Here is a 26,122-nt window from a genome sequence, read left to right as displayed (position 1 = left end):
CCTCGCGCCCGCGGGGGCCAGGTCGCCACCGCCCGCAGGTTGCGGGAGGGGAGGAGGGCGAGGAGAAGGGCGGGCGGCGCGGGAGAGGGGGAGGGAGGGAGGCGGGGAGGGGACGGCAATCCGAGGAGGAGGAGGAGGAGAGAGCAGCCTCCCGCAGCTGGCGAGGAGAATGGGAGTGCGGGGCGCCAGACCGCCGCGGGGTGTCACGGCCGCGGCCGAGCTTGCCGGGCGCGGGGCCGGCGCCCGCCGCTTTTAAACCCGGGCGGGCGCGGCGGCGGCGGCGGGCGGATCGCGGAGCGCGCTGGGCGCCGGGCGGCGGCCGGATGGAGAGGAAGGGCTCGGCGGCCGCGGCCAAGGGGAACCCGAGCCCGCCCGCGGCCGGCGAGGCGCAGCGGCCGCCGCCGCCACTGTGCGTCCCGGGCGGCGGCGGCGGGGTCCCGGCGCGCGGCCAGGCTGGGGCGGCGGCCGAGCCCGCCGAGTTCATCCGGCGGGCGCACGAGTTCAAGAGCCAAGGGGCGCAGTGCTACAAGGACAAGAAATTCCGCGAAGCCATCGGCAAATACCACCGGGCGTTGTTGGAGCTGAAGGGGCTGCTGCCGGCGCCGGGGGAGCAGGAGCGGGACTCGCGCGCGGCCTCCCCGCCTGGGGCCCCCAACCCCGGCCGCCTCTCGGAGGAGCAGAGCAAGACGGTGGAAGCCATCGAGATCGACTGCTACAACAGCCTGGCAGGTGAGCTGCGCCGCGCCCGGCCCCTCCGCCCCTGCCCGCCCGGCGCCCGGCGAGGGACCGGGGCCCTCGGGTCCCAGCCGACCGCAGCGGCGCGCCCGCGCTGCCCACTTCCCCGCCGGCACCGTGCTGCTCCAGGAAGGAGCACCCGGGAGGGGGGCGCTTTGGAAAAAGTGACTTTTAGGATTGTACCTCCCCAAACTCGTCCCTTTCCCGTGGACACTCCCGAGTCCCTTCCCCCTCGTCCATCGTAAATCTCACCTAAAAATAACTGGTCAGACAGAACGAGCCGGGGCTGGCCTGGTGGCGATTGCTGCTGCTACTGCCCACCAGTGGACCTGGGTCCAAACGCGGGAAGTAGCGCCCAGGTGGGTACCCACACTCAACGCATGCCCAGCGGCCGCTCTCCTCAGGTATCACTGGCACCAGAGCTCGCCCTCACCTTGCCCTCCACCGACCGCATCCCCCTGGGCAAGGTCCTTCCTGCCCCAAGTTCCCTTGGCCTCGGTAGCAAAGGGCAGTTTGCCACGATGCCTTCGGCATCTTGAGCAAAATGGATTCCAAAATGCCACTTTCTTCTCTCTCAGCTCTGCTGGGGCCCCCGGTTGCCAGGTGAAGGGAGCGAGCTCAAAGGGAAGCTGGTTCATGGTTGGGCTTGAGCTGTGTGCGACATCCTTGCTCCTTCACTGGTCCTCTTCCAGCTGACTGCAGGACCGGAGGCCCTTCTGTTGGGATGAGAAAGTATATACATTTGGGATGAGAAAGGTACATTCATTCCAGAGTTCCAGAGTTCACTTTGGGGATTTAGGTCACCGTCAGGCATTTTAAAAAAAAATAAATAAATAAAATTTAACTTTGCCACAGGAAATCAAAGTCTCTTTAAAAAAAAGGAAGAGCGTGGGTCCTTCCAGGGCCTTCCTGTGAGAAGGTGGGAGATGTGAGCAGGCGCAATGGCCTTACATTTGGAGAGGCATTCTGTACTCCTCTCACCCCGTTTGGTGGGATTTGGGCACCGTCCAATGCCCAATCCAACGGCCAAGTAAAAGGCCATTACTCCTAGTCCCTAACCCTTGAAGTTGCCTAAACTAGCTCCGGACAGTTGGAGAAGAGTAGCTTGGGGAGAAGGACTGGGTGTGGCCGCGGAAGGTGAATGTGTTTTGGGCACAGGAAGTTGGGGGATGAAAAAATATATATCGATAATGCTGCTGTGTCCCCTTTGAGGCGTCTTGTGCCAGCCTGCCTCTGTGTTCCCATAAGGCCATGCCCAGTATCACCTTCAATCAGGCAAAACCAGCCACTTTATAAACTGTGGTTTACAAATGGAAGGGATTAATAGACCAGTAGTAGTAGCAGTTGGAAAAATGGTGGTGCCCATAGCAGTCCTAGTAATAATGACAGTAGGTAAAGTAGTTGTATAGCAGAGATGGGCTATCTCAATCCATGATCGTGCACAGCTTGGTTCTCTTTATTTCCTGTAAGCCTCTGGCATACTTGCTTCTGCCTGATGAATAGTTAAAGGGCAGAGTGGGTGTGGGTGGAGGAGAGGCCGTCTGGATCATTAATGCGGTGATTTCAGAGTGGTAATGGAGTTTTATATTTAGTTTTATCCACGGGCATTCTAGGGTTGCCCCTCACCCCACGCTTTTGGCCGCTGGCCTGTGGCTAGGACTGCCTATTGCCAACCCGAGAGGCGGTTACATTTCCATGGCGAAACCAAAGATGTGTCCTTGGTCAGGCAAGCCCAGCCAGGGCGGGGCTGAGATCTGACCAGCTCCTTCACCCTCACCCTCACCACGCAGGCAACTTGGGAAAACTTCAGCGGTGAGAGAATGGAGAGTGGCAATCGCGAGCGGATGGATTTCCCCTCTGCTGCCTTCTCCAGCCGCTGGCCCCTTCTTCGTATTAATAATTTATTGTGTGCACTGTGCTAGTCACCCTATGTGCAATGCGCTTTTTAACCTTTAAAACAACTTGCTGAAAGACTGCAGAGAGAAAAAAACAAAAATAAAACCCAAGGTTCCAGAGCCATCCAACTCCAAAATCAGTGATCAGTGTTTTCGACATCACACCCTGATGCGCAAATTCAGTGTCTTCTAGGCATCTGGCTCCCTGAATCCAGTCTTAGGTGGGCTTCCGTTTGGAGTCCTGAGCCCTGGGAACCAGGAGAAAGAAACACAGAACCTAATTCAAAACCCTGATAGGGCTCTTCCTAAACATTTTCAAGTTTCAATGAAAGAGAAATGAAGAGTAATTACAAGCTGAGCAGTCATGTCAAAGCCAAAATCTGTATTCTGGGTAGAAAATTCAATTGGGAGATAGGATCCTGGTAGTAGAAGCCCAATGTTGGTTTCCTCTGGGATAATGCATAAAATCTCTTACTACTGTCTGAGAAGTCCTAGCTGATAGGAAAGTATCCTTTCTTGTTGGACAGCACAAGTAATACATACCTTTAAAGTATATTTTCTTTTAGAAAATATCAAAAAGTTTAAAGAAGAAAATGCAAAATTACTCTTAACCCTGCCACCCAAGGACACCCCTTGTGATATATTTCCTCCCTGTATTTTTCTCTAGACATTCATGTGAACTGTTTTCAAAGCCAGGACCTCCTGTATCTGCTTTTATTCCCAGTTACCATTATTTTCAGAAGCGTTTTTTACATTTCTTTAAATGTGAAGATTATTTGAAGTGGCGACGTAAAATTTTTAGTGTTTATAATGACCATTTGATGGAAAGGGAAGAAAAGATCACTGCTACTGTTGTAAGAGCCAGAACAGTGCCGTGAAGCCTATAAGATACCCTGTCCCACCTCGTGCCTGTTGATAAGAAGGAGACAGCAGCTGCACATTCTTTCTGGCAGAAAGGCAACTGACCCTTCCATCCAGGCTACAGTGCCGACTGAGCAGCCCAGCCTGCTCCTGGTGGGAGCAGTCTGAAAGTGTTTGTGCTCTCAAAGATCTGTCCTTCTACACAGCTGTCCATAGAGAGAGACATTTGGGGTTTGGAAGGAACTTGGACCAGCCCAGAAGTACCTGGAGGATTAGGCTATGTTGCTAAGGGCAGCTCAGCACCCAACAAAAGGCTGTTGGGAGGCTTCTGGAAAACACCTAGGTCTGGTTGGACCCTGGTACTTTTCACAGAAGTCTCCAAGAGGATAGCAAGAGGGTGGTGGGGATGTGCAATGTACTAAGAGATGTTCATCTAAAAATCCATTTGGATGACTTGAGGGGGTCATGTGAAGGATGTGTAGACCGTTGTCAGAGTGCCCGTGGTCGCGGTCTGTTCCGGTTTGGAGTTCCTCCTGATTAGGAGGGATCTAACCAGTACTGCAAGACCCCTGGACTTGATTTTACCTGTCTTATTCGTAATGGAATTAAGAAAAAAAAAATTGGGAAGTTCTTTCAGAATTTTGAATGACATTGATACAGTGATCAAAAAGATATTCTGACCTAACTAGGGCAATGTAGGACTCTACTCCTTGCCAAAGCTGCAAAGGAAGCGCGTGTTAGCCTGTTGATCGACTCCTATTGACCTTGAACAAGACACAGGACTCCCCTGGGGCCCTGGAATGTTTTGTGCAGAGTTTCTTGAAAGACAGAGCCTTTTGCTCCCCATGGTTCCCATGGGGCTGTGGTGGCCCCAGCGGGGTGTGATCAAAAGATTACAACTTGTAATGACTTTGTTCATATTTTCAAATGACATTCAAGACTCAAATGCCCGCAATGTAGATGAGGGCCTACAGGCCGTGGCATTGGATCTAGATGAGAGTCAGCTTGTGCCTCTATCCCTGGCATACCCTGTGACTTTGATTAAGCCCCTACCATGTCATTTTGTTCATTTTCCCATCCAATTATGGCTATGTTTAAGAGATTTTTTGTTGTTTATTTTACCAAAGGGATAGAGAGTACCCACTGATCCTATATGAAGCTCCAGGACAAGGGTATGGCAAGGCCTAGAGAGGTCACACTGGGAAAAGGCCTGGGATGGGCATGTCTTAAAGCCATGGGACCAGGGCTGGCCACATAATTTGTGCAGCCCAGTGCAAAATGAAAATGGGGAGCTCCTTACTCAAAAAATGTGTGTGGGATGGGGAGAGGTGTCATGAAAGGTGTTGAAAGATAAAGCTTTTCTCCTTTCTTTTATGACCTTTCTCCCTCTCGATTTGACATGGTGCTTTTATTTGATATTTAATGTCATTATAAGAAAATTAAAATTTTAAATGATTGTCATGAATTTTACTGTTCACCTTTCTATTGTGCAAAGCTAGTTTTAAATGGAAACGCAAAAGGACTTACCTTTTATGTGAAATCACATAAATTACACAATTCACATCTTGTAGCTTATACATGCATATGTAGTCTCTTCTTCCTAGAGCAGTGGAAATGCTGACAAAAACAAACCCAACTATTTTTATTTCATTTCTTTACATGCATTCCTTATGGGGCACTTTCCACCAAGTTTGGCTTTCTACCGAGTAAGGAAAGGAAAAGGCACTATTCCCTACTCTTACCCCACTCTTTCCTTTTATATCATCATTTTCAGCACAAGCAGTTGGCTCGTGCAGGGTAGAAACGTAAGTAGGAGAGGATATGATGGGGCTTTAGGTCATCTGTGCTTCTTCCTGCTTTCTTTCTGTATCTGAAGCAATTTCTGGGTTGAATGGAAAGCATGCCCCTTGGGGCTGTCAGCATGTCTGCCTGCTTACTTAGTCATGGACCTGACAGTCTTACCTCATACTCAAGCTGGGTCCTGCTGAATTCTCACGCATTGTGGGTCCACCGGAATTCTGTGCTCATGGGGCACCCTGAGTGCTATGTGCAAGTGGGGTTGCAAAGAATGGTTGTGCCTCTCTCTTCTGCTCATGTTCGTGCACCATCATCCCATCAAACTTCACTTACAAAACACAGCTCCAAAGATAAAATTGTTAGGAATTTCAAGGAAGCAATAACAGAGCATTAAACCAAATGCCCTTATGTGGCTCTTCTGACCGCATAAGGCACCCATCCTTGAAGTCACCCCCAATGGGATACCAGAAGCTGACTGGGTAGATACACCTAAGGTGGACAAAATTCGACACAGACTCTGAGGCAGGTTCTAAGACCAAGGGTACTCAACAGAAAGGGGTGTGGAACCAGAGAATCAAGCATGAAGACTAGAGACAACTGGTAACCCAGTAGCTAGAAGATAAGTTTTGGAGGTAAGAACTGGTCAAAGAAGGGGAAAGAAGAAGGACTTCATGCTAAGATGCTCAGCCAAGATCTTGCCATCTGAGAGAGCTTGACGGGCCATGCCGTTGTTGATCCAAGGCTGTTCCTTGGGCAGCACCTTTGCCAAGAAATCTCTGCCTATAAATGTGGCTTCTAGGATCATGTGAGAATTGAAACTTGTAGGATGCTTTCTAGGAAAGAACATTCTGAACATAAACTTCTGGCTAAGTTTCTAAAGAAGATTCTGAAGGTCCTTAGTCTACCTCCAAGGGAAGTGAACTGGGTGGTTCTTAGCCAGAAACTCTTTAGGATGTCCCTACAGCCACAATACATGGGAGTGTCCCATCCAAGAGAAGGGGATGCAGCTGCAGTGAAGACAGGATGGCCAAGATCTGGAGCAGCCAAAAGCTGTTCCCAGAGCTTTGCAAGTTGGGAGTGACCTCCAGATGGGACAGTCTCTTCTTATAGCTACTCTCTCTTACCCCCAGCCTGTGCCTTCTTCAGATAGCTAGGATGAAAACCAAATGTCTCAACCCACCAACCATCAAGTGCCTAATTCCCAGGTGACTTTGGGAGGTCAGAGGTTCAGTTGGGAACAGAGTTTTCCATTTTCACCAAGATAATTAGTCCTGTCCCAACCACATAGCAGAAACCTCTAGCACCAGCCATGGTATTAGACATTAAAAAAAGAAAAAGCCAAAGATAATGCTATCAAAGATGAAAGGAGTTTAGTTCCTGGTGGTATTCATGTGGCCTGGAAATCATTCATTAGCAATGTAAAGCTCATTCATTACCTTTCTCTTGTACATGTACATTTTCATATCAGCCATACAATGATGCCATGTCTAGTAGGACCCAAACCAACAGTGTCCAAATATTTTTGAAAAGGAGGTGGGATGTGTAGTGCCGAGGAAGGTTGATTTGAGCTGAGCTGAATCTCAGGTTGAAATGCATCCGAGTGGATCTTCCCTTCCCTTTCTGCCAAAAAGACTTTCAAAGAACACTCCAATTATAGACGACGTGACATGGAGCAAGCTCAGGGGCAAAGGTTTCCCTTCCATCGTGTTTCTGTGAGTAAAGAACAAAAGTGAGAAGTGATGCTAAATAACTAGCTGTCTCTAGAGTTATGTAATCAGTTACATTTCAGATTCGGATGTGACCCCAAACTTCACACAGGTGTGTGAATTTTCTTGGTAACATAACCAGCTTGGCCTCTAGCATCAGCTTAGGCACCTCCAACAGTAGAGGTAGTCACCACCACCTAAAGTGACCCATTTAACAACTACCCCCAGAAAACAACAACTATAATAGTAACAACTATAGGAACAGCAGTGGCAGTAAAGACCACCACAACCAGCCCAGTTCCTAGCACCCAGTCGATGTTTCGTGAATGAGTTAGAAATGAATGAAAATTCTTATTCCAGCAGCTGTCTCATATTAAAGATCCTGTAAATCCAATCATGCCATTAATATTAATTGTGCATTTAATACGTGCTAGATGCTGGGCATGGGGCCTGAGTATACAGGAATAAACATGAAGGACAAGGTCCCCGCCTTTGATGAATATACACACACAAACTTATACATATAATACATATATGTACATGAAGATATAAAATTATATATAATTTATACATATCAATATACATACTTAATATATATAATTTCATTTGCTCTCACTTCGTGAGACAGAAAGCTTAAGCTTAGAGCAGTTAAGTCACTCACCCGTGGTCACGTGGCAGTATGTGGCAAGCAGGGATTTCTCATCTGCCACTCTGTAGTTCCACAGCCTGTGGTCCTAACCATTCACCTCGCAGCCTCCATTTTTAGGAGTTTCCTCCTTAAATACTAAAATTCACCTCTGTGAAATTTCTATTGATCCATCCATATCCTTTTTTTAAAAATATTTTATTTATTTATTTTATTTATTTGAGAGAGAGCATGTGTGGGGGAGAGGCAAGCAGACTCTATGCCGAGCTAGGAGCCCAACGTGGGGCTCGATATCAGGACACTGAGGTCATGACCTGAGCTGAAATCGAAAGCCGGATGCTTAATCAACTGAACCACCCAAGTGCCCCTGATCTAGTCATATTCTGTCTACCCTTTGGGGCAACACAGACTACATCTCATCACCCGTGTAACAAGGACAAGCCTTGGCATTTTCAGGGCAGCTCAGTTTCCCCTCGTCCAGTCTTGTATTCTGTAGGTCAAACATCCTCTTACTGCGATTGTGCCTTGTGTGATTAAGAGTCCCCTAACATGACCATTCTGGGCGGTTAAGAGACAAGTGTCCAGCGTTCTGTAACAGGGTCAGAATTTCCCTTTGGTCGCCAGGAAGATGACCTGAATTTGTATGGGCAGAGAAGTGCGAGGAGCTGGTGAGCCCTGATTTCCGGTGAGCCGAGACGCTGCAGGAGCCCCACCACACTTCCTCCTCTTTTCTGTCCCCCTTGCTTTGGAGCGTGTGAATTCCAGTTGGGAGGTCCTGAGAAATTTGAGTGGAAGTGTTAAAAGCTGGAATTCCCTTCAGCCATTACTGTCTCAGTAATCGCTCTGCAGACACGGTGAGGAGAGACGATCCACTAGATGGATAACGTCTGGAATTGTCCAAATGCATTACTCTAGACCTGGTCGGTTCTAATGTCATGAGAGCCAGGACGCCATCCTTTAAAACCATGTTTCCGTTTTAATGCCAAATGAAGTTGGGCACATTATTATTCCGGGTGGTGTGGAACATTTGCTCTCCTAACATCCTGGAAAGTAATACTTACGTTTGCGTTTGTGTTTTTATGACTGGCTGGTTCTAGGTTCTGGCTTTGTGGGCCAAACTTCATCTCTCAAGAAGCAAAAACAAAGAGTCCCCAAAGCCAGCACCAAAGAGACCAGTGGCCCTGTGTCTCGTGGAATATTGACTGGGGCAGACTCACGGGACTGCTGGTGGCACATTCGCCGTACGGGAACTTAATCTGACCTTGGTTTGCCTCTCTTATTAAATGGGTATAATCATGCCGGTTTGACTCACAGGGTGCGGGCGAGGAGTAACGTGAATATATTTCCACAACTATAAAGTATGAGTGGTGTAAATTAGCATTTTAAGTGGGTAGGGATACATAGGAGAAAAAAAGGTAGAGGAGAAATAAAAAGTGAGATCTGCCCAAAGAAGGAAAATGCTCACGTCCAATGTTAATAATTCTGGGATAAAAGGCATACTTGGATAGTATCCACTAGGAAAACTCGCTTGATGCCCGGTTTCTGTATGAAATATCTATCCACACTGACTCTCCCATAGTGTTTCAAACACACATACTAAAGTAGTCCCCCAAATACTGGTTTCTTCATAATCCACACACAAAAACACTTGCTTAAAAAAAAACCGTCTAATGAGAACGGGGGGAGGGGTGTTCTCTGAACTAAGATTTCCCTGCTTCTGACATCCCTACCTCTGAGAACAGAATGGAAGCTTGGCTTGGTGAACAAGGACTTGGACTCCCAAGTTCTCCACGTACGGGTGCCTTGTGTCAAAGACTCTTCTCTTCTGGGCTCTAGTCTTCTTATTTACAAAGACTAGGGTTGGATTCCAAGCTCTCTGAGGTCTTTGCCAGCTCTTCAAAAAGGTTGTCTTCATGCCACACTTTCTGAACTGTGTGGTCATAACACGGGATTGGGTCATTCTGTGTGTGCAGATCCATACCAGTCTCCGAAAGCCGTTATGACATGAAAAGCCAGAAGGAAGGCCCCTCTTTAACACAAGTCCCTTGTGTGAGTAGATACAAGCTAGCATCAATGTATCTGTGTCAGGAAGATCATCTGAAATCATTCAAGTGAAGCTGTTAACCTCACTTGAAAAGGAGATTGGGCAGATAAATTAACCTTAACTTTTGAAAAAAATTATTAAGACCTTATTGTTTGTAGGGCAGTATTCACAGCAAAATGGAGGGGAAAGTGCAGAGATTTCCCATACAGTCCCTGCCCCCATGTGCACCACCTCCCCCATTGGGGTGTTTGTTACAAAGGACGAACATACGCCAACACATCGTAATCACCCAAAGTCCATAGTTTACATCAGAGTTCGCTCTTGGTGTTATGCATTGGATGGCTTTGGACCAATGTATAATGACATGTATCCACCATGAGGGTATCATACAGAGTGTTTTCATTGCCCTAAAATTCCTCTGTGCTCTGCCTGTTCATTTTTACGCCCTACCCCACAACCCCTGCAACCCCGGAGCTTTTACTGTCTCCATAGTTTTGCCTTTTCCAGAATGTCATGGAGTCGGCATCATACAGGACGTGGCCTTTTCAGATTGGTTTCTTTTACTTAGCAATATGCACTTAAGGTTCCTTCATGTCTTTTTTAACTTTTGGTTTTTTTTTTGTTTTTTTTTTAACTTTTTAATTTTAAATCTTTCTGTAGTATTTGACTTTTCTAACTATATATATGCATGATGGCTATTATTTTTTAAGAAAAATGATGACAGGGTTATCGCTTAGAGAAATCATGGTAATCTGGCTTTCTTCCTTTTTATTTTCCTGAAGAAAAGCCACCTCATAGACATGGTTTTTAGAGCCATGATAGATATTTTCAGTCTTGTCTAGCCTCGTCAGGCAGTGGCACCAAAGATGTCAAGCAAAATTATCCCAAGACCCCCCAGTTTCTCTTAATATCCCACAGTGGGATTCATCCCCCATTCTGCAGTGCTGCCACCCCAGTCGGCACACAGAGCTAAATCCTGACGGCCTGGAACCCCCCCAGTGGGAGAATGCCCCTCAGTAGTACGTTAGTGACAGCTCGAATCTGGCAGTGAGGCAGGGAAGGGAGTTTGGTCAGATCTTGTGATATGAACTGATCCTGAGCTTTAGCAATGTGCCTCTGGTATGGAAGAAGGCGTGCCATGTGCTATCAGTGTCCAAGATTCTTACTGGCCCCTGAATTTTGAAACCCTGGCCATTGGTACCTCAGATACAGCAGCCAGAGCATGGGAAGGCAACTTGCTTATTCCCTGAATCTTTCCTGTGCACTTTCCTGGGCTTCTTCCAGCCCAAACCCAAACCTTCCCTGTTCTCCTCAAACATGGCACAGGTGTAGTGGGAACTGGAGTTCTAGTCCAGAATCTGGGGCTAACTTGCTCTGTGACTTTGGACAAGTCCCATCACTCTGAGCCTCAGCTTCCCCAAATGTAAAGAGTGGGGGTTGGGTCATTGCCCTCCAAGTGTCCTCTCACAAGGGCTGAACTGTTTAGGATTTTTGAAGACCTTCTAGCTCCCCGCTCCCTGGCCTCTCTTTCTGGGAGCAGCCGGATTTAGGAAAGGGACAAGCAACAAGCTCGCTTTTATTCTAGTTTACTGGTATGTGCTGACAAATAATCGCTAAAACATCCCAACTAAGATTTCCAAGGCAACCCTTGCAAATAGGGAGGGTCAAGCGAAGTAAGCGACCTCACAACCTCCCAGGATGATAGCTTCAGACAGAGCGTCTCTGAAAGAAACCAGAGTAAGGATTGGAGGGCTATTTAAAATCTTCTGTGGGCTCTGGAATCTAAATTGATGTCACCAAATATTACCTATTACTGCTAATATTTCCAGATGATTTCAAAATTCTGGCTTGGATTCTGAGCAGGCAGTCACTCACCATCAGAAACCTGGCAGTGCTGGTTAGACTAGGCTAGGAAGGCCTGATGGCAAGAAAAATAAAAGTTTTTAACAGACGGTCAGGATGCCGAGGTGGCTCCGTTGACGAAGCGTCTGACTCTTGGTTTCGGCTCGGGTTGCCATCTCAGGGTTGTGAGAGGGAGCCCATCGGGCTCCATGCTCAGCTCGGAGTCTGTTTGAGGTTCTCTCTCTCCCTCTGCCCCTCCCCCCACCGTCTGTCTAGAAATAAATAAATTTTTTTAAAAAGAGAGAAAGGAAAGAAGGACAGAAGGAAGGAAGGAAGGCAGGAAGGCAGGGAAGAAGGGAGGGAGGGGAAAGAAAGAAACAGTGTCAAGGCCAAAAGTTACAGGCAATAGGTGCCTGCCAAGAGTGTCTCAGACAGTTGCCACCCGTGGCCCAAAGCTAAAGATCCCACAGGAGTCCAGCCACATCCAAGCATTTAGGGATATGATTCTGGGCCTATTGCTCTCACCGAGTGAGAACTGAGCTCCTTCCTCTAATGGGCCTGCACCCTCGGGCTGTGGAGGGAACTGGGTCACTGGGAACGTGTGTGGACCCGTCCCTGACACCTAGAGAGTGAGGAGGCCTGTCACCCCGAGTTTGCCAATGAGGATGGAAGGGAAGAAGGAGAGCACAGAGGAACAGATGGGCAGAAACCCTGCAGAGCCACGTGGCCTAATGGGAGAGAACTTTGCTTAGCATAAGCAGGTCTGGGTTTGAATCCTGACTTTCCGTTGACTCCGCCATTAACCTCGGATGGGTCCTTCTCTAGGAGTTTGTTTCTGGTAAAGGGTGGGAGCGATGATGTGCCCTGCACGGGATTGTGATGGTAATCGACATGAAACGATACATGCTCACGTGCCTGCACAGAGCCTGGTACGCAAGGAACGCTTCATACATGATGGTCTCGGTAAATCCAATTCCCACACCAGAAGGTACTAAGACAACAAAGCATGTGAGAGGCGAGGAAAAAGGACTCCGCAAAGGAGGTTATGGGGGACTGTTGGATGCAAGGGAGCACACGGGGAAGGACAAAAGAGTCATCAATGACTCCAGGGCAGGGGAGGTGAGTGAGGCGTAACCCGACAGCCTTCAGTGTGGGTGTTTCCGACCTGGTATGTTCAGTTGGGTTCCCTGGGGAGCTTCACAAGCAAGCAAGCTTACTGGTGGGAAGGGGCACTGGGAGAAGGCAAGGCCTGTTTGAGAGGGAGCCATCCAAGGGAGAAGCTGTGAAGTGGCAGCCTGGTGCCTGCCCTGCCTACCCTGATGTGCTGCATGCTGGTGGCACCAACTTCCTGAGCCTCCTCCCTGGTGTCGGAAGAGGAGAGCCTTTGGCTTACTTGGTTTACTTGGGTGTCCTGAGAGCGAAAGCACCAGCAGGTGTGTGTTCCTTGGAGCCTCCTTGTAAATCCCGCTCTTGCGGGTGTGCCTCTGCCACGATGCCCAGGACCCTCTCAGGCCCCCAGGTCTTCCCAAGGCAGGGGCCCTGGGAACAGGCAATGCTCTTTGCTTAGGAGACCCTTCAGCCTTCTCTGCAGCCCTAATGCCAAGTTCCATCCACCGCGCTCTCTTTGAAGACACAATGGGCGGAAGGGAGTTTTAACATAGTTTCCTAATTACAGAAGTAAGATGTTGTAACTATAGAAGATATTAGATAAAAGAAATTCAAAGGAGGGGCGCCTGGATGGCCTGATCATTAGGCGTCTGCCTTCAGCTCAGGTCATGATCACAGAGTCCTGGGACTGAGCCCCTTATCAGGCTCTCTGCTCAGTGGGGAGTCTGCTTCTCCCTCTCCCATTCCCCCTGCTTGTATTCCCTCTCTCACTGTTTCTCTCTGTCAAAAAAAATAAATAAAATCTTTTAAAAAGAAATTCAAAGGAGAAACTAAAACTCACAGCCATCCAGTCAACTCTTCCCTATTTGGGTTTATTTCCTTCCAGTCTTTTCTTCTCTGTCCATATAAATATGTATCAGCTAGTCCACTTCAAGGTCTACCTTTCTCCAGTTTACTTAGGAAACAAGGAGTTTGGGTCCTTTGTGCTGGGACCACCACCAGTCTCCTTCCCGGTACCCCCAGGATGTTGCTCATTCTCCCCAGGGGGTTGCCGGTAGTGGGGGGGGGATCAGTTCTGCTTCCTCTTTTTGCCCCTTCACTTTCACACCCCCGGTACCACCACTTGGGGTTGTAGAGTTCCTGAAGGTTATGGGATACCCAAGGAGTTTACATGTCAAAAACTGAATATTTTAAATTCTTCTTCTTAGCATTCATTTGGCTGGCAGACTACCAGGAGTTTCTTACGGACCGCTGAACTTCTTCTGGCAGGTTCTAAGAACGTGCCATGCTTCTCAGACTCTTTTACCCCCTCCATCCCTGCTCTGTCTCTTAGGCTCTTCCACTCTCAAATTCAGGTCATTTCAAACACAGAGCAGTTTGCTTATCTTTTTTTTTTTTTTAAGATTTTATTTATTTATTTGACAGACAGAGATCACAAGTAGGCAGAGAGGCAGGAAGAGAGAGAGGAGGAAGCAGACTCCTTGCTGAGCAGAGAGCCTGATGCGGGGCTCCATCCCAGGACCCTGAGACCATGACCCGAGCCAAAGGCCGAGGCTTAACCCACTGAGCCACTCAGGCGCCCCAGTTTGCTTATCTTTTTATCTACCTTATTTGCCTCCGACTGCTCTCAAAGCTTCACCTCACCCCCTAGAGCAGTTGATGAAGGTGTTCTTAAAAAAGGATACTTTCGGGGTGCCTGGGTGGCTCAGTGGGTTAAGCCTCTGCCTTCAGCTCAGGTCATGATCCCAGAGTCCTGGGATGGAGCCCCGCATCAGGCTCTCTGTTCAGCAGGGAGCCTGCTTCCCCCTCTCTCTCTGTCTGTTTGTGATCTCTGTCAAATAAATAAATAAAATCTTAAAAAAAAAAAAAAAGAAGGATACTTTCTTCCCTAAGAAGAACCTGATGCCTTCTATTAAACTCTTCACTGTGATACAAACACATTTATTTTTCACAAGGTTCCGCTTCTACCACGTAAATGTTTACCACCTTGATTTTTCCACCAATATTTCCCACTAAAAACATTTTGTCAGTATCACTAAGCATTTTTCTTCAGCATGATGTCAATGTCTGTGTCATGTTCCATTGTACCTGTGTCCCATTATTTATTTAACCAGTCTCCTGCTGGTGGATATTTCGGTTATTTCCAACGCTCGGCTATTACACGTGGTGCTGCCACAGGGAGACCACAAAGTGCTTTTCAGTGACATGTGTGCCTGTTAAGTCACTCAACCCCAAAGTATCTGGTGATGTTTGCACTGGTGCCATGGAAGGATGGAGGGAAAGGCCATAGGAATAGGAGAGATGTTGCTGGGTCACGAAGGGGTGGCTGGGGAGGTGATCAGACCAGGGACAACGTTCTTTAAAGTCCAAAAGGAGAACAGGATGGGAATTTGGCTTCTGAGATTTCCCCTCATCCTGGCTGAGAGTTCCTGCCAGTAACCATGAACATGTGTCTTGCTTGGCCAGCGTCAGCAAGGTGAAGATGGATCTCTACTATTGCTGGGTATGTTCTCATCACCACATTCTCAGTGACCCATCTGGCCCCGCCAAATCCCACTTCCAGCCCAACGAAGGGGTGTTATGCAGACTCCAATAAGCAGTAATCCTGTACTGCTTTCTTCCTACTACTCCCTTCTCTCTCTGCGTCTACCACGATGAGGTCAAGAGGGAGAGATAGGGCCACAGGGGAGTGATGACTTGTTAGCATGCTGCCAGAGCACCGACAACCTGAACTGACCCCAGGCTTGGGCGTTGCTGTCCTATGGAGCATACTCTGATGTCCCTTAAAGGACTGCCAATGTGAGCCTGCAATGTATAGGATTTTCTATTGGTTTCTCCACTTTAGCTCTCTCACCTGCAGCTTCGCCACCTTAGTGCTGGCCAAGAAAAGGTGGAAAAGAAGAGGATGTGCTCCTGGAAGATAGCAGTATCTTTTCAACGCTCTCCGTTTTCCTCTCCCATGGCATGGGCCATGATGAATGAATCTTTATCAAATACGTTTACTAAGAGCCTCTGCCCAACATTGTGTGGCCATGGTGAGAGGGATGCAGCATCCCTTGACCACTGGGGACATCCACGTGAAGAACTCAAAGGATGGGCAAAGCAGACATCTCCAGAAACAGGGTCACTTACACAAAGAAAACAAAAGAAATCATTGGCAGTGCTTGTTTGAATCAAATGCAAGCATGTGCTGGATTGGAAAAGCAGAAGGTCAGAAGTGAAGGTGATGGTGTCAAGGGACGTTCAGCCCACTAGACAGAGTCACACGACTCATGGTAGTGGGAGTCGCGGCATCAGTGTATGAGAGAGCTCTTGTCTGGGCACCAGGTAGGGCAAGTCTGGTGTGAACAGATACAGCTGTCTTTTTGCTTTTCTTAGAGCTTACCAGGGCCTTGCATTTAGAGATCATGGAGTCCAGGTTTCCATTCTTTCCCACCAGCCCAGCTGGAGTGGAACCAACATGGGACCTGGGTTTAGATAACCTTGGCCCTTTCCTTCAAGTCAGATGGCCTTAGCAAGTCACTTAACTTCCTTAAGCCTCTGCTTCTGGAAGCAGAGCTAATCATACCTATTTTCCACAGTCATCATGAAGGTCAAGTGAATTGTTAAACAGTATAAAAATGTTAGGTATTGCTGCTTACCGAGCATACACTGTATGCAAACCACAGTGACGCCATTTTGCCGTGTGGGGATTGAAAGATGCCCCACACAGGGGCACCTGGTGGCTCAGTCCGTTAAATGTCTGACTCTCGATCTCAGCTCAGGTCTTGATCTCAGGGTCCTGAGTGTGATCCCCGAGTTGGGCTCCATGGTGGAGCCCTAAACAAACAAACATAAGATGCAGAGAGCATAGGACAGAGGAACCGTGTTTCATGATGAGCTACAGTGATGGGCATGACCGGAGCATGTGGCTGTGAAAAGTAATTTTATTCTTTGGAAAACTAAACGATCCATTTGATGGTGGTACCTGTAGATCTGACCTCATTGGGAAAAGACTACCCAGCGTGATGCCATGACCATCAGGTACTAGAAAAACAATAATTTCCCAGCAAGTTAGACATAGAAGGAAGTTACCAGATCTTGATAAAGAACCTCTAGAAAACAACTACAGCTAACACCAAGCTAAATGATGAGTGATTGAACATTTTCCCTCCTGACCTGGGAATCGCCCTCTTGGGCATCTGTCCTGGAGAAATGAAAGCTGTCTGCGACTGGTCATAGCAGCATTATTCACAATAACCAAAAAACCAGGAACAGTCCAGATGTGCTTCCTCAGGTGGATGGTCAGACAATGGCTACGTCCACGCCATTGAATACTACTCAGCAGTACAAGGAACGAACTATCGATCCATGCAACAACTTGGATGCATCTCAAAGCGATTATGTGGAGTGGGAAAAAAAAAAAAGCCAGCTCCTAAAGGCTTCATACTGTATATAATATATAATATAATATATAATTATATATAATATAATATAATATATAATATATACTGTATATAATATATAATATAATATATAATCTCATGTCTCACGAGAAGCAGACCTCACACCTCGAATCTGTCTGTGAAAGACATGAGTTCAAATGCATTCTAGGTAGTTGAGCATATATATATTATATATTATATATGTAATATAATATATATAAAATACTTTGAAATGACAGATTTTAGAAATGGAGAATAGACGAGTGGTTGTCGGGGGTAAAGTAGACTTGGGGATACAGGAGGGATATGGACGTACTTCTAAAAGGGAGATGGGAGGGATGCTTGTGGTCATGGAACTGCTTTGTATCTTAACTTTGGAGGTAGACGGAGGAAGCTACATATGTGATAAAATGGATAAAACCAAACACACACACACGCAGAAGCACGAGCAAAGCTGGAAGGATCAATCTGTGGGTTGTATGAGTGTCCATCTTGTGGTCAGTGTCTTGCACGATATTTTTAGAGGATGTTACTTACCATTTGGGGGAGACGGGGTAAAGTGTACAGGGGAGCTCTTCGTATTATTTCTTGCAACTGTATGTGAATCTACAGTTAGCGCCACAAAAATTTCAATTAAAAAAATCAGACCGTGGGGGTTCGTCTTACCAACGCCAGCTGAGTTGGGGATTGTTTCAGGAGGAAAGGCTGAGACTTGTCGTGTCAGCCCTATGAGGTTAACTCGTAGACTCTGGATGGAGTTGGAGATGCTGGAGGTTTTGGAACTTCAAAACAGAACAAAACAAAACAAAAAAACCGTGGTGGAAACCCTGCACGTGGTTTTGTTTGTTTCCCTCTTTGGCGCAGAGAAACAAGGAGGGTAGAGGGTCCTAGAGGGTTACATAGGAAGCTTCCAGATGAGAAATCTGCATGTGAAGAGAGCACAGTCTGGCACCGCAGGACCTCACGTTCGTGCCTCCCAAGAAGCAGATCTCACACCTCGAGTCTGTCCGTGAAAGACACGAGTTCAAATGCATTCTAGGTAGTTGAGCATCCTGGGGGGGACACTGGGTCCAATGCTTTAGGGGCACAGTCTCAGGAGCCGGATGGCTTAGGTTCAAATCCTAACCCGAACACTTAGTCACTTTGTGACCTTGAGCAAGTGACTGAACTTCTTTAAGCCTCTGTTTCCCCCACCTAGAAAATGGGTGAGATACTAGAGTCTACCCCTAGGTTGTGATCAAGATGAAATGAATTAACGCTTAGAACAGCACCTGGTCCATTTAGGCTTAATAAAACTGATCTGTTCTTATTCTTCTGGAGGGATGGATGAACATGGCCTACAGGACCAGATTCTCTTGAGCTCACCCTGGAGCATCTCAGGCCTTCTGCTCTGTTTCCCCATTTCCCTGGCCTAGGCTGCTGTTCTCCACGCAGAAGTCTCTAATGACTAAGAAGAGAAAAACCCCAAAATGTCACAAGCTGATCATCTGTCTGAGAACTGTTGTTTTCCCACATGTGCAGATTTTTTTCCAGCTCTAGGACTTGGCCATCTGGGACCTCTTTGGCCTTGTGGGTAACCCTGAAGCAGCTCACAGCTTTCCTGGGCTCTCACAGTTGGTTGAACCGACTGTGTGGTCCTTAAGACACCTACATCCAAAATGCTAGAATATAGAGTACCAGCTCAGGAGGTGAAGGCCCCAACAGACGCCCACTGGGGACTTCTTAAAAATGTGTATTACTGGCCTCCACCCTGGCCCTTTGGAATCTTCATCCTTGGGCATGAGGTCTAGGATCTCTATGTTAAACACGTTTCCAGAGATGATTTAACGTGAAACATTTGTCTGTAGGGTTCTCACCAGATGTCAGACTTCTTGTGTCCTGCCAGCAAGCCTTCAAGGAAAAGGTAGATAGCCACCATAATTATTTTTATGCTTATGCACTAGAAAGTTGAAATCCAGAGAGGTGAAGTGTTTTATCCCAAGGACATACACGTGAATGCCAATGCCAGGGACATTGTCTCAAATCAACTAACTCAGAGGCACCGAAACTGGCCAGCAACTTCTCTGCTAAAAATACTTCGCTCTTTCCTTCCCAGACTCTCTAAAGCCCTACCGAGTCGGGAACCAGGCCTATTCATTTTCCTGCCACTGCTGGCGTTTTGAGCTCCTAGTTCTCCTGAATTATTAGGCCCCCAGAGGAGCTCAGCTACTTTGGGTCCATCCCCTCCCCATCCATAAAGCTGTCAGCCAGTTGCTGCCTGGGGAACCAGTTCCTCTACGGCAGCGAGAGAACAGGTGCAGCAGCACTCCCGTTTGCTGTTTGGGGGTGTAAAGGGCTTGAGGGTAAAACCACTTGTTGACTCAGAGGCCGGCTCCTGTGTGAGAAGAAAATACCCCCGAGCCCCACGCCATTCTTTCCTTTAAGCTCCCTTTCCTGGCGGCAAAGATCCTTCTGTAATGTTCTCTGCATCTCCCCAGCTGCTTCCCATAGAGAAAACACATCTTCAAAAAGGAAAAGGGTCCGGGAAAACCAAGTGTCCAACCTACGTTTGGGAAACACTCAGAGCAAGTGTGAGTTTGTATACATCCCCGACCATGAAACCAAAATGAGAAATCCAAAGAAGAGAGTTGTTTTCAGAACTCTGGATGCAAGCATTTGTGTACACAGAGGGGGAAATCAGCGCTCTCAGGGAAGGGCGGAATTGAGTGAGCCATGGCAGACCTAGACGTGGAGCCACAGGAGGAAGATTCCTGTCCTCTCGCTGCCCAGGTCACATTCCCATTGCTCTGCCGCAGAAAGACCCTCTCGATCACCCTCCACCGTGTCTCTGACCTAGTCTTGAAAATCTGCTTTAAATCCAGCTCTAGCTTTGTGTATGTGTCATACACTCTGTGTAGGACTCAAAATGGAAATTTTCTCTGGTGAATGTGCGTGTTGCTGGGGAAACCGTATTTGACTAATGGGTTCCTAAAGAGAACCCGTTTCTGTGCCCAGCACTGTGTGAAGCACAGAACATACATTAATTATCTCATTTTATCATCACAAGGGTTCCCACAAAATAGGTATTATTATCTCCATTTAATACACGAGAAGACTGAGGCCGAGGGACATGAAGTGACACGCCCAAGGGCCTGGGCTGGTAGGTGACAGAGCTTGGACGGCGGCCCGGGACTGTATCTCCAGACCCAACGTTTGAAGTTCAGCCAGGACACCCCGAAACTGGCTTGATACTCCTTGCCTCTTCAGTTTGGCTATGACCTACCCAGTTATTAAGATATGCCCAGTGTCCCCTCTCTTCACCAAACTCCATCCGCTTTACGACTATGCAAATGCCCCTTAAAATAAATATGAAAACCCAATAATTTTGTCCCCTTCATGGAAAATTTTCCCCAGTAAGTGACAGACACTTGCCGAGCCCGCCTCTCAAAGGAATGACCTGTAAGGTGTGTTAGTTTCCTAAGGGTGTCTGTAACTATCCTAGCTCTGGAGGCTAGGAGTCCAAGGTCAGGATTTGGGTAGCACTGGTTCCTTCTGCCAGCTGTGAGGGAGAGTCTGTTCCATGCCTCTCTCCTAGCTTCTGGTGGCCTGGGGTTCCTTGGCTTGTACATGGCTGCTTTCTCCCTGTGTCTTTTCACATCATCCTTCTTAGGTGTGTGTCCATCTCTGTGTCCAAATTTCTCCTTTTTATAAAGACACCCACGGTATTGAATTTAGAGCCCATTCTAGTGACCTCATGGTGACTTAATGCTCGCTGCAAAGACCCTTTCTCCAAGTAGGATCAAATTCTAGATATTGAGGATGAGAATGTCAACATCTCTTTGGGGGACGACACAGTTCAACCCATAACGTGAGGCAACCTGCTTCTCCTCACTCCTGGCCCCAATCTGGCCTTTCCTTCCCCCACATCCAGCCCATGCTTTGCTTTTCTGGACAGCCGGTACGGGCAAACTGTAGCGAATCACCGGAGGAAGAAATCCAGTGTTTGTATGAACTTGTTCTCCCGGTCTCATCCAGTGTCCCTTCATCTCCTGCCAACGAGCGGCACCTTGCCCAGGCAGTCACTATGCCCTGCGTGCACCAGGAAAAACAAAAACAGAACAGGTGCCAGAGCCAGTAGAACCTGACCTGTTTTAGCCTGAGGTCTCAGTGTGGTTGTTTGGGGAACGTCCAACATAGGATTTCCACTGTCCCGAACGCACAGCCGTGCAGTGGGTTTCTTTCAGTTGCTGATTCTCTTGATTTTTTTCCTGCCACAGACCCCTTTGCAGAGCTAAGAAAGCCTGTGGGCTCCTTTTATAAAACCGTACCCTAACCACCCAAAGTTGACCGTGGAAGAGGAATCTCCACGTGCGAGGATGGTTGGACACTGGTAGTCCAATTCTGGTCCCCCAAATGTATTTTTCTCTTGTAACTTGCACTGTCCACCACTTCTGTCACCACTGTAGGGACCTGGGGAAGGCTTTTCTCTTCTAGTCCTTCTTCCCAGCCATGACTAGCAGCCTGTCTGAATCCTCCATGGCTCGGCGGGTTCCAGGCTGTAGCATTTATTTAAACATGTCAGAAGACCCAGAGACCAGAAGGTCCATAACATTTCTCTCAAAAGGGCTTCTGGGTGTGGTTGTCTGGGAGCCCAGGCCCATCTTCACATGTCTACCGTGGACATGTCTCCCCACTTCGTACCCCTTCTGCCACCCAATGACTGCATCTTTGAATCCAAATATATACCCAGAGTCAAGGCCACGGATGGGAACAAGCTCCCTCTCCATCCAGCAGGAGACCTGCCTTCCTGAGTTCTCAGCCTTCTCTGTGGAAACTGACAGGCAGAGGTAGACCTTACTCCCTTCAAGGAAGATCTTGCCCTAGAGCCTGGCCTTGGGGAGACTGCACAATTCAAATCTGTGCTGTGGAAAAAAAAAAAAAGTCTCTACGTAGACAGAAAGTTGTCTTACAGAAGCCCTTTTGATCACTGCCCTCTCCAACAGAAGATGCCTCGCCATAAGTAGTAGGGAGAACAGAGTTCCTTTTGAAGAGGAACCGGTGAAAACAATGTTGTCCTTCTATTCAGTGGCCAACAATTGTATTCACAGGATGTTCGATTGAAATGGAGAGTAGAGATTATTCAGCCAAGTGGAGGTCCCTCCTTTTACAGAAAGGAAACGCAGGCCCAGAAAGGGAAACTGATTTTCACACTATTGGCTAGTGGCAAAGGTGGGACTAGAATCTAGCTCCCCTGATTCCCAGCCCAGTACTCTTTAAAATATGGACCCATTCCATATAGCAGAGCACATAGGCCGTCGTCTTATAAACCCTAATTCAAATTCAGACCAGGTTACAACAACGTGGAAGAAATTTCTGAATCATCAGTGAATCCAAAATGGCAGTCTGAGCCCTCCTGGATGAAGGGCTCTAACCACACGAGTGTAACAGGAGAGGGAAAATATTTCAGGAGCTCCCTATTGCGAGTCAGTTCTGTCTCCTAGATGCCTCTTAAACTGTTCCCTCTCCCCTGTCTTTCTGCCTCTGCTTCGATCAACCCAGTCAAAGCATTTCATCATTCCACTGTGACCAAGAATAAAGTCCCAGATCCTTAACGTGAACCAGAAGGGCGCAGGTGTCCGCGTGGTCTCTGGCGTTTCTACCTTCCCTTCCTTTTACCCTTCCCTCAGTCTCTCTGCTCCAGCCAGGCACAGTTCCTCAAAAATCCTCAAGTAAGTCAACCTCCCCCTCCTCCCCCACCCCCGATCTCTTCCTCTGTTGGTTCTGCCTAGAAAGTGTTTTCTCCTTTCCACCTAGATCACTGGTTCTCAGGGAGGATTTTACCTCCCCCTCCGGGACATTTTGCAATATCTGGAGATGTATTTTTGGCTGTCATGACTGGTATGTAGTGGGTAAAAGCCAGAGATGTTGCTAAACGCCATATAATACACAGCACAGGGCATCCTCCTGTGACAAAAAGTTATCATCCTAAAATGTTTATAGTAGGGGAGCTACCAGTTAAGCAGTAGCCTTTGGCTCAGGTCATGATCTTAGGGTCCTGGGATCGGGTCCCACATTGGGCTCCCTGCTCAGCGGAGAGCCTGCTTCTCCCTCTCCCTCTCTGCCTGCTGCTCTGCCTACTTGTGCTCTGTCTCTCTCTGTCAGATAAATAAACAAACAAACAAATAAATCACAAATAAATAAATAAACAAAATGTTTAAAGTGCTAAGGTTGAGAAACACTCAGAGCCAGCTTAAATGCCACTTCTTCCATGAAGCCCTCCCGGGATACTTTGTATTGGCAGAGGGCTCCCCTCTCCGTGTGCTCCCTCTCTTCCCTTCTCCTTGTCAGTGTTGACACATGGTTGTATTCAAGATACTGGAACAGCTGCCTCCCCCACCAGCCCATTTGCTCTAGGACGGAGAGCGGAGGGGAGTTTTTGTTCACAACTGATCCCAGCGCCCAGGGAAGTTAGGCATTGCCTTTTACCTTGTTGATCTTGGAGCACAGAGAAACGTAGTTTACACAGGCGATGTGACTTTTACCACGGGTTACGTTGGTTTTGGAAGGCTTCAGACGCAGACCCACAGAGACCCATAGTCAAGAGCACACTCTGGGGATCCTGGCAGAAGTGGGTGGATGTCATAATTCTCCCACCTCCCAGTTGAGCGACTTTGAGCAAGTTACTTAATTTCTCTGGAACGGGTGTCATCGCCGGTAAGAGAAGGATCAACATTGAACCCGTTTCATGGGTACCATGAACGTGAAAAGGTATAAGGTCCATAAGGTACCAAACGCCACCTCTGACACAGGGTAAGGGATTAACCGCGGAGAGGAAGCAAGGGCACTGGGATGATGGGACCGCAGCCCACAGGACCTGGGTAGTGGGCCTAGGAGTGCAGCAGGAACTTCGGAGACTGCTGGTCAACCTCTTCTTCTGAACTTTCTCTACTCTAAGGACGTGCCTACAAACGTCACATCTTACCTCTCCCCTAGGCTTGTTATGTGGATCCCAAATAGCTCCCTACCCAAACTACAGGGATGCCTAAAAATCACCTACAGGTAGGGCTGAGGGTAGCTTTCCAGACTTTCACTTACCCCCTACCTCAGAGGAGCTCTGGCTAACACCCCGGGTTTCTTGCCTGACTTCCCCCAACCTCCCCCGGCCCGGCACGCAACCTTCAGGATGGCGGCTCGTTTGGACCCACGCTGGCTCTAGATAGCTCCACCTTCCTGAGCTCTGCTTGTGGTGCCAGCAGGGGCCCCACACCCTCTAGCCTGCCTGCCTCACCTCCCACGGGGTCTGAAACCCGGGCTGCTGCCGGGCTGTCCCCGTCGCCACTGGATCTGGAGCCACAGGGGAATTCAAAACATTTTCAGCGAAGGGTTCCCAGAATCTGATGGCTAGCCTTTCCTCTCCCCTAGGGGAGGAGGATCTGTTTCCATTTCCAGGACTTCTTGCTTCCTTTCCCCACACCCCACCCTCATTTTAATCACTCAAAAGCTGTTTTTAAAAGAGACAAAGGTCCATTTCCTTCACTGCTCAGGTCAGCCAACAGAAGTGTCTGTCTGAAGATGGACGGGAAGAGGTTTGCCCGTCTGGGCAGAGAGGACAGCAGATGAGGCACATGGGAGCCTGACAGGACATCCTTTAGCCCTGGGAGCCAGTGTTGGAGCCAAGACCCACACAGGTAGCCCGGGAGGTCCATGCACAGGACGCTCTTGACAGAAACCTCTCCCCGTCCACAGAGCTGTGTGAGCCCCAGGACGGGATCCAGCGGCTTGGGGTGTGGGACGAGGTCCCCACAGCCAAGGGAGGGGAGGAGAGGGGGCTGGTGGCATCAGCGCAGCCCCATGCCCGGCTGCCAGCACAGCCTGGTTTTCAGTGACTACAGCCACCCACGCCCAAGGGGGTAGCAGCCCCTCGCTTCTGTCTCCTCCTTTGGCTTTCTGCCCTGGGGCCTGTGAAACCTGATGGGTCAGTTTCTAGATCTGGGCTGATTCACTTCCACTTCCTGGTTCTCACATCTTCAACTTCCGAGACTGTGTGGTACACCTCCCCCTCAGTCGGCCAAAAGGATGTGGGTGAGTATTTTGTCTTTTTCCCCAAAATGGCCAATGAAAGAGCTGATCTCCTAATCAGCGATTCTTATCCCTGGGAAGTTATTTAAGGGATCAAAACAGCTGAAGTTAGACCTCTGAAGATTTAAATCAGTGACTCGCCTGTATCCCAGAGAGAGGACGGTTCCTCCCATGTGGGAGGATTCTCCAGGAGCAGGCATCAGGCTTCTCCCCCACCGTCCAGTCTGGTCTTGGCGGGAAGAGCACTTTTGCCTCCTCCATCTCTCTCTCTCTTTATCTTTTTTAAGATTTTTATTTATTTTAGAGAGAGTGAGCATGAGCCGGGGAGGGGCGCAGAGGGAGAAGCAGACTCCCTGCTGAGCTCCAGCCCAGTGCGGGGCTCCATCCCAGGACCCTGAGACCATGACCTGAGCCAACGGCAGACAGTTAACCCACTGAGCCACCCAGGTGCCCTTGCCTCCTACATCTCTTTTAAGTCACTTTGAAGAAGCAGAGGGGTGCCTTTCCCTGCCCCTTCCCTCCCCCTTTCTGGTAATCCCTCCAAGGTGTGTAACACAATCTTCCTTCAGTGCCTACTAAACATCTGTGTGATCACATGGAGGGGGAGGTAGCTCAGCAGGGCGGGGAGTTGGGTGAGGGAGGGGAGGCCGCTGGGCACCCAAGGAAAGGGGGCATCACTCTCTAGGGTCCCATGAGCTTTCTGGCCCTGGCTCTGGCCCTGCAGCTGATGGCTGGTGAGAGAGAGCTTCTTCAAGGAGAGATGGTTTACTCAGAGATGGCTGAGGGACAATAGGAGGGGGACCCACCACGGGCACCTGCCAGCCTCGGCTTCCTCTTGCCTAGGACAAGGGTCCCGAGATATGCTCTGTGCGGGCTTTTGCACTGGCCCCATCCGAAGGCCCTTGGTCCCCAGAACTGCAAAGACAAACTTGCATGAATGAGAACTTGAAGAAAATGAGAGGCAGTTGTCACGGCAGGGGCACAGGGTTGAAAAGAATTCTAATAAT

General features: G+C 48.5%; 1 protein-coding gene across 1 annotated transcript in view; it reads left to right on the top strand.

Annotated features, from left to right (window-relative positions):
- Window positions 1-278: 278 nt before the first annotated feature.
- Window positions 279-26,122, top strand: part of TTC9 (tetratricopeptide repeat domain 9) — a 34,220-nt gene continuing 8,376 nt past the window's right edge. The window contains exon 1 of the mRNA XM_059373845.1: window positions 279-729. Coding sequence (XP_059229828.1) covers window positions 324-729 — 406 coding nt within the window. The 5' untranslated portion in view covers window positions 279-323. The remainder of the gene's footprint in view (window positions 730-26,122) is intronic.

Source organism: Mustela nigripes, chromosome 13 (assembly GCF_022355385.1).
Source record: "Mustela nigripes isolate SB6536 chromosome 13, MUSNIG.SB6536, whole genome shotgun sequence".
Lineage (NCBI taxonomy): Eukaryota > Metazoa > Chordata > Mammalia > Carnivora > Mustelidae > Mustela > Mustela nigripes.
Note: the sequence above shows the minus strand (reverse complement) of the source record. Positions and strands in the feature narration are given on the sequence as shown.